We start from the raw sequence: 12867 nt of genomic DNA on the forward strand, positions 1-12867 counted from the left end.
CCGTTATGTTTTTAACGCCGTAAGTCAAAAGGAGCATTTTGAACGTTTTTTAACGAAATATGAGGCCTAACTGAACTTTTTTAAAACGTATGACGACTTTGAACAAAAACCCCAAAACTAGAGACCAAATGATGTATTAAACCAAAACTTAATTGCAAATTTTCTAAGAGGATCGTTTAGTAAAGAGAAGAGAGAATAACACAACAGATTTTATACTGGTTTGCTCAAACTAAGCTACATATACTCTCCTTCGCAGAGGGTTCTACTATAATCTTCACACGATTACAAATGATTATTAACACCACTCTTGGTACTCACCTACCTCCGGTACTATAATTAATACACAAATTTTAATTTTGTTATTTAACGTTTATAATTAAGATAATGTTTTTAATAATTATCAAATATATTTATTAAAAATATATTCATTAAAGAAAAAAATAGGATTAATATATACTTAACTTTAAGAAAAACCCTCCTACATTGGTTTTTTACTTTATAAATTTAAAATTTTTAGTAATTTTTAAAATTTAATTTTATATTAATGTTAACATTATTTTAATAAATACATGACAATTATTAGAGATTACGTCTTCACTTACTTCACATAGAACAAATAAAATTGAAAATTTTATTATATTACAAATAAAATATGGAAATATTCATTTTACTAAATTAATTATTTATCTATTTTGTTAATAAAAATAGTTTGATCTATTATGAATAGCTTCAACCTTTTCTCTTTTCTTTCTGTTTGGGGTGGAATTAATTATTGTATTCCTTGATGGAGACAAGAAGTTATGGTTCAAGATTAAAATATTAATTTGCTAAAGAACTTTGGCACGTAGGTTTGGTTTATTAATTTCGCACTTTAAACATGTTATGTCTTTCTATGAGTCAAACCCACTTTACTTGGAAGTTAGTTTTATATAAAATATACAGCATGACAATAATATGGAATTTGACCATTTCACAGCTTTGCTTTAATGGTCATCATCCATTTAAAACTACCAATTGCATCAAGTTCACGTGAAATGTAAAATATATACATCATTCACACTTCAATTGGGTTCAACAACCAAACATTATTATCAAACATGTTTTATATAGTATAAATAATCCAGCTTTACCACCTTTCCTTATCTCCCAATTTTAAAGAATAAATAATTTATATAATAATATTTAGATTCATGAGTTTTTTTGTCATTCTCATATACTATTTTTTTTCCTTGGGATGATTTGATTTGGAATAAAGTTATTTCTCCAATTAAAACTTTAGTTTTGTGGAAACTTTTACACGATAGATTGTCCATTGATATTGATCTTCAAGAAAAAGAATCACTCTTTGTTCTATGTTCTTTGTGCTAATTGTGATAAGAACACATTTTCTTTGAATGTTCTTCGGTCACTAAATTGTGAGTATGACTGCAAATTGTGGAAATGATGTGTGGATACCTAATTTTGGGATTGGAAATAAACAAGATTTTATTTGGTTTAATTTTTTTTCTCGTTTATTTATTTAGATTTCTTTCGAAATTGGTTTAACTTCCACATTTTAGATTTCATTTATTTGTTTTCTTTGGAAGTATTAGTTGATTTTTGTATGACTTTGGTTTAATTTTTTTTAAGACATTTACATAGTGAACTTAATATATTTTTTTTCCAATTCCATCTTATTTCCAAATAGAATAATAATAAATATCAAAATGAATTTTGACATCTTAATAATCATTACACTCCAAAGTTTAGTAATTATTTATTATCATATAAAAATTTATTAAAAGAAATCAAAAAATATAAAACATTAAAAATCACATTAAATGTAACATCCCAAAATATAGCATAATACTATATCATAGATTAATCACATATAATAATAAGATAGATCAGTTCAACTAGAGTTAGTAAAGTATTTAACATTACAGTTATCCAAAATAACCATAAAACTTAAAAACTTTACAAAGTAACATAAGTTTGATACAAAACATAGGAATAAATCGAACGGTGATACAACACACTGTATAAACCGATCGGTTTGAAAAAGGAATACTAAATATATTGACCGAACGGTCCAATTCAAAACTATACACAACATATGACCGAACGGTCATAACTTAAGCGACATGATCTTCGTCTTCCAACACTTGCTCCACCATACACTCGTCACCTTCTGCTCACATCCATAGGATGATCATTGCAAGGAAAAAGAAAACCGAACGGACAAGACAAGACATAACAAGAAAATAGGGTAAGCTATTGTAATTTAATTATAACCACATATATGCATTTCATGCAAGTTCAATCAATATGAAACCGAACGGTACATCATACAACAATGAATACAATTCATCACATACAACCAAAACATCATAATTCATATCAATATATATAAACCGAACACTCTGACTTGACCATCTGGATTGTATGAATATGTAGCTACAGTCGTCCTTGCACTTGTGGTAGTGTAATAGCTGACACCAATCAAGCTACTACCCAAGGTTAATCCCATACTACCTACCTCGGCACCCTGAGGCGGTAGGACCTCCTGCCATTCTCACTCATGAGTTACTCCTCTCTACTTTAGAATGAGTAATTCACAGAATATCAGGATGAACGCCAGCTTAGCATATCCATATTCATACTTTACAATTCCACAATCATCTATGAGACATTCCTCCTTGGAATTCTCTTCCACAATATTTGAAAGTATAAATCTTCAATTCTTAACATACACAATCATTCATCAATTAAATTTTCACATAATAAAGATAAAACCTGTGAACATTGGAGACCGAACACCTTCACCCTACCCAATCGAGAGAACCAAACGGTTCATAACAAACAAAGTAGAAAACACTGACCGAACGCTATTATTGACCGACCACCATAGAAACCAACTACTAGAAAATTAGCCCAATCCAAAGAGTTTAAACTACACACTCATAATTTACACTAAAAACTCTTAAAAACTTATACTGAATATTATACTAGACCGAGTACTTAGAGATTCTTTGATACTCTATGCAGACCGAACACTAGTTTAATATTATAACACTTACGATTAGACAGAACGGTCATAAATAGATAATACTGCTAATAGACTGAACCCAGTTAATGACTGAGTACATAACACAGTCGAACGGTCAACTGAACAAATCTTTGAATAACAATTCTTAAACCAAAATAAGATATTTTTCTTAATCTCTAACCCTCCAAACGTGATTTCTAAGTTATTTTAAACCTATTCTATTGAACCTATTACACACCGCTCACTACTCACATTTTCACACAATCTCTTCTCTCACCCAAATTGACCGAACGTTCTACAATAGGAACTCTAATTCAGTTCACAAGTCTCGGCCTAACACAAAATTTGAATACAATTCAATCAAACATACCATCATTTATACATGCAAACGCTCACATATCAACGTCAAACACAAAAAAAATGTAATTAAATCACTAGCTTCCATTACCTTGAATAAACTAGGAATTTCCTAAGCCTACACCACTTTGAATAACCAGCAATCACTTCTAAAGCAACCCACTACAATTCCGATCGGTGAAAAGGGACCAACCAGAGGATCAAAACAGAAATAGGTTTAGAGAGAGATAGATGAAGAACACATGCAAGTTGAACAGTTCTTGCATGTATAAGAAATTATCGAAAACTTTAACGAACGAGAGAAATTACTTACCCACTTCGCACAACAGCTAGATTGATGGAAAAGAAACTCTTGCCACCAAAGAAGAATTCAAACACGGCCTAGATGATGATCAGCAGAAGAAGAGAGTGAGGATTTTTAGAGAGAAGGAGGATTGTAGAGAGAAGGAGGAGAAACTCAGAAATCTGAAGAGAAGAGGTGCATGCAAAAAGTGGCTCAACGTTTGAAAATTTTGCTTATATACTACCGTAAAAAACCGATCTGTCCAACCAGCTGCATACACATGTCTTCCACTTTCTGAATTTTCTAAACCCTCACACCAACACCCGACTTCCACTTACTTTGAATTTAATGGTTCTGACATTAAATCTATGATAAAAATTATATTTCACGAAATATAAACAGAATATATTTATTATAAATAATCTAAATAAATATATAATAATAAAATCATATGTTTGTATGAATGAGAACTAGTTAATTTATCAATGAAACTTTCAATCATATATCTTTACAAAAATGTAAATATCGATATATTTCTTTTAAACTCCAAATAATCCAAAAAACTCATACTAAAAATTAATCACCATCTAACTAAACTAACTAAAGTATTTGAAAATCAACAACTCCTTTTGTCAAATTTGTTACTAAATGATACTTGATATTCCTAGCACATATAGACTCCATTAAAAAGTTAATTTTAACAAATAATATATATTTATTCAGTTAATAACATACTATTTGCTATTCATAATAATTATTGTACTGCCGTTGTTATTACTTTAATAGAAGAAATTTGTCGAGTTGCATTTTTCTAAAATAAAATTGAGGATATTTAAAATAATAAAACGATATTAAATAAATCATGATAATGACAAAAAAAAGCCTATTAAACTTAAAATTTAATAATTTCTTTGGATGAAAATTTCTTTTTCACAATGTTTGATATCTTATTTTATTCCAGATTTATCGTTTATTTCGCCACACCCTCTCTAACAATAATCATAATGTAAGATCTGATCTAAATCTTTAGGAAATTTTGGTGAATGAGGAAGACATTTAGTTATAAGTAAGGCCAAAAAGAAACACTTATTTTAATGACTAATTTATTGCAATCTTACAAAGCATCTACATCAACTACAACTACTACATCTCAAGTTGGGGAATTCCCATTGCTTTTCTCTCTTTTGTTCTTCTTTTTTTCTTTTTGTTTGGTGGTGGAATTTCAATTCATAAAATGAACAATATTGAAGAAAAAGGGACATAATTTGATGGACATATTAATATTATTATTATTATTATTATTATTTATAATAATAATCAATCTCAAGCTGTGACAGATGTTTCCACAGCTAGTTTTCCAGGGTATGCAACTTCTGATTTTATATCAGTTTCCCATAGTTCTGGCACAGCTTCCTTAAGGTTGTGAATGCTTTCCAAAGCATAATCTGCTCCTTTGCATCTTTGTGATGTACCAACCTGTGTATGCAGCAATCAATGAGTATCGATAGAATCAAATTATGCAGAGTTTATCTACACTGAAATGCAACCAATAATAGCTTCTGGAAGCAACTCAGTTTCTGCTACATGACAAAATTTCAAATGATTTACCAGCACAGTGTGAAGCCCCACACGTTTTCCAGCTTGTATGTTACGGGTACTGTCCTCAAAGAACAACTGATATAAGAACACAAGAAAGAAACAACAGTTAAACCAAGTTACAAAGAACACATTGGATAAGTGAAAAACAATACTTTAAGTCTCTCTTCTTACTTTGTTTAGTTTATTAAATCACAAAGAATAAACTGTCCTTAGTTGACTGAGGTGACAAAGGTTAATATGATGTGACATTTTTCACAATTTCTTATTTGTTCTAAGTGGAATAACCAACATCAGTTTTTTATTAATGTACAGCAGTTGACAGCACCAAAAAAACTCAATAGAAAATCTGGACTAGACCAAGACCATTTTATTGATTAAGTTAAAACCTTTTAAAACTGTATTTTAGCTTGAGATCATGAAGGTTAAAGGGTTAATTTCTTACTGTTCTTTGAGGTTTGAGGTTGGCTATGTTGAGGGCCAATTCAATGGCATTTTCTGATGGTTTGCAGATAATTGGTGTCTTTGGCAAGACTGAAGTGGGATTGGGCTTGGCAAAATGTTCTATGATGTCAAAGATTTGAGAATTGGCTGGAGCATTACTGCTAGTGGTTGGATTGGTTGTCCTTGAACCCACAAACTCAATGTCATCTTCATCATCAGAAACAGTGCTCTTGTGAATGGGATTAAGGGTCTCAAAGCATATGATTCCTTCAAAGCAGCCTTCTAATCCAAGCCTGTTAAGTGCCTTAGCAGCATGGACTTTGTCTGCATTTGTGAAGATCTATTCACAAAAACAAGAGAAACAATAAAGGTCACATTAGATATTATACATGCACCATCTCATGTCACATATTTTACTGCTTCATATAGGTCATAGAACAACTTACAAGTTTCCTATAGGGCAGGCTCAGCAAGAGGTTCCTCAGAACTGGGTCTGGTTTTAGGTTCTCATAAGGTAATCTCCCATGAACAAAACTGCAAGCAGTGATTAAGAAACCAATGTCAAACCATTTCAAAATAAACACAAAAGTTCTGAAAGAAAAAAACACTTTTTTATCAGTTTGAAAGTGATGGGGGGTAAGAGAAAAAGGGTAAGTTACCTATGATATTCATCATAGTCAAAGTCATATCCAATTGCCTGAATAGAAAATGAAACAAAAACAATTATGGGCTGTTAGTGTTTCAAGAGTTTAATAATGGAAACCAATAATGATAAGGAAACATACCCTTAGACCAGCCATAGTTGTTCCATAATTCTTGTAAAGGAGGTTGGATAAGTCATCAATTTTGCTTGGGTGTATGCCAAGCTTTTCAACCATGTAGTCTGTGATCAATGATAGCACTCATGTGAGTACAAATTGCAGAGTCATTTCTGAGAATGCTGTGACATAAGCATATGGCACAGTGGCTTACCTTTAATATTTTTGAGACATGCTTCTGCAAGACCAGATTTGAGGGGATACAAAGTATCATCTAAATCTGCAGAAGAATCTCATGGTTAAAACACAGCACACATGAATAAGGAAATTCAATTTGGTATGTTAAAGTTGTTCTGATAGCAACACAAGGCTCACCAAAAAGAAGACAATCATATTTTGGTCTCTGAGCCTGGTGTCTGAAGCGGTCTTCAAACTCCATTTCAAAGCCTTAAACATATAACAGAAAAAAAGTGTGTAAATTCCATGGAAACTTTATTTGAACCAATCAAAATTTACATGACAATTCATTTTGATTCTCAAGCCACAGATCCTCATGGCTTTATGGAACCACAAATAGATGCTTTTATTACTCAGATTAGCATCAAAAGTGATTAAAGTGTCCATAAGGGGAGACCAATAAGGGCCAATACAAACCATTTGGGATAAGGCTTTGTGAAGTTTCTGAGTGGACAATCCACAACCAGTGGAATGGATTGAATTAAAAAAAAGAAAAAAAAAACATTGAAACAGTGCCCCTTTGGTGCCACAGAACTTAAAGAAACATGGTAAGGCTTGCTTTAAATTATAAAATTTAAAAGCCACAAGAAATGGACTTGTGTGAAAGGGAACACACCCATCAAAAGCCTTGGAACAGAGTTCATGTGACAGAGCAAAGCACTTGGAAAAGTGAATAAACTTTTGAAAGCATAAAATCTGCTCATTAAACAAACTTCCATGATCCAACTGAAAAGACATCTCTTTACAGCAATGCATATTTTGTAGAATCACCACATAAACAGGTTTACATTTGAAAATAACAAATTTATGGCAGCTGTTGTTCTTTATTAAAAAATCTAGTTCCATGCTGGTAAATTTCAGGGCAAAACCTGAAAATCATGATGATGGTACTAATGGGCTGGTGTTGATTACTCATGTTAGAAGGAACATGAAGACATGGGTGAATGAAAATGAAAAGGGAATGATTGAGGGCAATGGTGCAGAAAAAGAACCAAATTAAAATGCTTTGCATGAAAGAAAAGATGAAAGCTTAAAGCTTACCAAAGAGGGAACAATGAATGATGGAAAAGGCAAAAGAAGAAGAGGGTATGAAGAAGCAAAGTTTGAAGACAATGCAAAGTTGTTGTAGGAAGCAAGAGGGAGAAGGGGGAGAAAGAAGAGAGGGAAGAGTTGGTATATATAGAGAAGGGTTGCTTCTGTGGCAGGGTCTGCGAATAAAAAACTGCATTATTTCTCAACAATTACGTTTAATATTCAAATTAGATGACCAATGGAACATGTACAATGAATATTAAAATTTTCAGTACACCAAGAAAGTGACAACTAATATAATTGGTTAAGGTTTTTTCCTTCTTTTTATGTGGTGTTTTTGTTTTTGACTGAATTTAAGAACCAAAATCTGATTTTTCCTTTACCTTTGTTCTGCATTACCGATTAATAAAGCACAAAAGGGGAATGTGCCAGCTGCATCAGCACAAAATAGAGGTGGAGGCTCATGCTAGTTGTCACCTTAGATAAGAAACAACACTCTTGTTTCCCATTTTTATGGTACAAAATCATTTAGCTAGCTAATCATATGCACATTTTAAACATGATTTATACACAAATTAACAACTTTATATTTTTAATACTGCTTCTCCATAAAGCAAGCAGGTATATTCTTTTAAATATTCATAAATTAGTTTTACATTTTCATTTAATTTACCCTTTTACTTTTTATAACGACAAATAATATTTTGATATTCTACATCACTCAACAATCAATTTTTAAAACAATATAATAACAAGTTAAATATTTTTTATCACCCAACTATTATAAAAAATTATATTTCATTTTTAAACTAAATTATAAATATTTAGTTCCATACTTTATGAAAATTATATAAAATAGTCTTTTCAATAAATATAAATAATATTTGGAGGTTAGATCATTATGAATCCCACGTATAATATATTGAAATGATGTTTTACCTGACTTCAAAAAGAACATTTTATAATAATTTAAAAATAAAAAACATAATTAACCATATAATAATTAAAAGGACGAATTTTATATTTTAAAAAAATAAAAATAAAAATATAAAATGAGTATAAAAAATTATGAAATGTCAAAATATTATAGTCCTTTATAATAGATCAATCCATGATAAATAATATTCTCCTCTCTAATTATATTAAGGAGATTAATCTCGTCTTTATTAATAACTTCTAATTGGTAATTGATTTAATTGTAGTGTAGATCATTGATTTGTCATGTTATGGTTTCATCATGTCTAAACTTTTCTTGTTCACATATCAACATAGAAATTAAAATTTACAAGTTCTAATTTTAAAAGTTTACCAAATGAGTAATTTATATGGAGAAATAAATAAACTTATTGATAGCTTTCTTGAATAGAGAGTAGAAAATAGTAACCCTTGTTCTTCTTATTGCATCAAGTGATCAAGATCACATTAATTTAGTTCCAAAATTTTAAATTTAATTGTGAATTTTTACATAAAAAAGCAAATTTCGATGATGTCATTATAAATAATCTGTGATTGCGATACAGGTGTGAAGATTCTGAAAGTTTTAATAATGCTCTCCTAATTATGGTGAGACAATGATGTTTAAAATCTTGCCTAAGTCATCACTTTTGCTCTTCTTTTGTTAGCTTCTTTTTTGCTTCCCACAATGACCAAGTACTCTACCCTAAACATGCAAAGTCCTAATAATTTTTTCATTCAAAACCTCATTAATGCAAAAATTAATAAATATCTTTTGCTTAAAAATTAAATAATATCTTTTGCTTAAAAGTCAGTCACTTAGCTCGTTTCTAGTGACGAATTTTAATCAATAATTTTAAAATTATCACAATAGTGTGTTTAAACTAATTATAATTTAATGTTTAATGTTGATATAAAGTTATTAAAATTCATTTTTCACAAACGCTTACTACAACATTATTAAGTAATCCCTTACTCATTTTTTAAAAGAAAAACGTCAAAAACGATAAATTTAAAGATAAAATTAGGGAACAAAGACTAACCTACCCTTATTAAGCTATGGTACTATTGTCCCTAAAATTTTGAGCCACCCACTTTAATGGAATGTTCATGCATCATGAATTTTATATGTGAATGTGAAGAAATTTTGAGATTAATGAATCATCACCAACTTTATACATGACCAATATTTACTTTTAATACAAAATTTTAATGTAATAAAATTTGGGTACTTATATTTAGTTTATTTTACTCAACCCAACTATTTTTTTTTATCAATTTAGCATTATTTAAAACGAATAAGTTTCCCAATCTTGCTTATTTACTTTTTACCTCTCTTGTACACAAGATCTTTAATATAATTAAACAATTTGAACGAAGGGACACGTGGATTTGTTGGAAAACATTCAAGACACCTACCCATGGCAATGAGTTGTCCCACAAATATCATCCCACCTTGTTCATGCATCATATATTTCTTTTCTTTTTCATTTACCATTTACATATACTTCATTTACCCACAAATCTAAAGTGTATTAAAAAAATTCAAACTAAAAAAAATCAAACTAAAAAAAACGTAATTATAATTACTTTTACTTGTATATTACATAGGATCGTTTAAAAGTGTCTTGTTAATAAAAAAAAATTGTTTTAACTTGTGTATAAAATTAATTTTAACTTATTAAAACACTTATTTCATTTCTTTTATTTTTTGGTGCAAGTGGTTAATATAATTATTTATAAATTCTCCATGTATGACTTTTCTAAGAAAATTTTACAATATTCTCAAAAGTTATATCAGATAACTTAGCCGCATAAATTTCGAGGAGGAAAAAGAAAATGTTGGTACTATTTTATGATAAACTTGTTTGTGCCCACACTAAAATCAACGTGAGCTATGCTTCAAGTTCCTTTTTTATAATGCTTTTTAACTTTTGTTTTTGTGGGCTACAAGTGCTTTTCAAGTCCACCATATATAAAGAAAGGAAAAGAGAACGCAAAAAAATGTTGCACTTCTCATCAACTTCTGTCCACAAAATTCCTTCGCTTAGCACAATCACCACATACACCTTCAACATCCAAAGCTTCAAGTTTTCAATATCAATTGCGGCCATGATCTCATGAATTTTGGTTCATAGAAAATTATTTTAATATGGAAACATTTATTTTTATATTATTTTGTTTTGTTATCAAAATTAACTTTTTTTCTTCATTTATATATATTTGTTATTGTTCTAAACTTACATAAGATAACGATGTTATCTTAATAGATTTAAAATTGTTGGAGATCTAACATCGAATGATTAGACAAATTTACAATATATAAGTGAATATAAATCTTATTTTATAAATCGAATTTGTAGGTTAAGTTAGGTTTAAAGTTTATTTCTTAACATTATAAGAACATGAGTTAGAGTCTATTTTAACGAAATGTGTTGTTTGTTTGACCTATTATGTCATCCGCTATAAAAAGATTTGTTGTTTGTAGGGCTTAACGAATTATCCACTATAAAATTATAACAGATCACCCATTAATGTTTAGTCTCATGTTCGATATATATATATATTGATGTGAGAGAGTGTGTTGGGTATCCACATCAACTACAGATAAGACATGTTTACAGTATATAAATAGATGCAACTCTTACCTTACCAGTCGGTTTTGTGGGATTGAATTAGGTTTAAAGTTTACTTTTTAACATGGTATCATAACCATGGGTTATAGTCCATGTTAACTAGATTTGTTGTTTGTTTAACTTATTGTCGAAAAATTTATTGTTTGTTATATCTATAGTGTCATGCGCTATCATTTGTAGGAACTAAAAACAATTTAAATACATTTTTCTATTTCAATTTTTAAAAATAAAATCGTAAAAAAATTTTAAGTTTCAAAACAAACAATACATTAAATAATATTATCGATTGGTTCATAATTGCATTAGTATTCCTAAAAAAACACAAATATAAATTGAATGTCACGTTAAAATAAAAATTAAAAAATATATAAAATATTTCAAGTGAATCCTCCTTATAAAATTTCCACCCATTGGATGTAATTACTTAGTGTCCCTCGAAATAGAAGTTACTCATATGTGAGAAGTGGAAGCCACCTGTGCAGATGACAAGGTGGAAGAAAGAAGAATCCTAAACTAGAATAATGTTTTCATCTAATCATATATTAATTAATTACTTACCCTTTTGCGTGTAGAACTCCTACTTGGCTAAAATTGTGTGTTGCAAACCAAGAAATGACAAGACCAAGTCGCGTACAGCTCAGTGTATCATGAACACTACTACCCTCACAGATTTGGGGCACTGAACTTTGTTAAAGGATCAGTGTGTCCATGGCTTTTTCCTCCAAAGCCTTTTCCTTCACCAAAGATATTTTAGGGTGTTTTCGTCAAAGAAGAAAAATATTGTTCTCCTTCCACAAACCATCATCTCTCACTACACACTTCTGGATTCTTGGTGCACGTAAGTGGACTTTTAACGAACACCTTACAGCTAATAAGACCTCCACTTTCAACCTCCTTTCTGTTACCACAAAAGTTACGGTTTCGGCAATCAGATTAATCATCACCGTCTCTTTTTCTATATCCAAACCAAAATCTACGTTGGTCTATGAAATAAAAGGTTAATTAGAAAAACACAAACAACAATAAAAAACACAAACTTTAACGAGATTTGAGTTCAATCATATAAGGAATTGACATCATTCTTTATCTAAAACTTGTATTTATGATTGTGATCGGTTGAGAATGTTTTCGCTAAAGGAAAAATGCAACTATATGGAAGAAACTCATCTTTAAATTAAAATTGTTAGGAATCTAAATATGAGTTAAAATCTTACCTTGTATAAAAATGAGAAAATAGAGTAATATATAAAATATTAATGTCACATATTTCCAACAAATACTATTTAGTTTCATTTGGTTATACAGAATAAAATAACCATCACAGCTTTTATGACTGCTAAATGGTAAAATATTCTGAGCCATGCTAATCATCATTGCTCACCACGCCTTATATAATATCATTTTTGTTTTGTAATCTCTCTTTTGATCTTTCTTGGAAACACACCAAGTCAATATGAGGCTTTATCACTTGTTTTAATTCTTACTATTTTAATGTGATCTTTTACATCATGGCCAATGTTCTTGAACAGCACTCAATAATTT

General features: G+C 29.9%; 1 protein-coding gene across 1 annotated transcript; it reads right to left on the reverse strand.

Moving 5' to 3' along the window:
- Positions 1-4735: 4735 nt before the first annotated feature.
- LOC108346211 (uncharacterized) lies at positions 4736-7946 on the reverse strand. The gene is made up of 9 exons (XM_017585223.2): positions 7745-7946; positions 6842-6913; positions 6681-6746; positions 6494-6591; positions 6368-6405; positions 6155-6242; positions 5710-6048; positions 5277-5342; positions 4736-5144 (listed from the first exon to the last, which is right to left on the reverse strand). The coding sequence occupies exons 1-9, from the start codon at positions 7929-7931 to the stop codon at positions 4992-4994; spliced, it is 1107 nt and encodes a 368-aa protein (XP_017440712.2). The 5' UTR covers positions 7932-7946; the 3' UTR covers positions 4736-4991.
- Between the last annotated feature and the right edge of the window lie 4921 nt (positions 7947-12867).

Source organism: Vigna angularis, chromosome 9, assembly GCF_016808095.1.
Source record: "Vigna angularis cultivar LongXiaoDou No.4 chromosome 9, ASM1680809v1, whole genome shotgun sequence".
NCBI classification, from domain to species: Eukaryota; Viridiplantae; Streptophyta; class Magnoliopsida; order Fabales; family Fabaceae; genus Vigna; species Vigna angularis.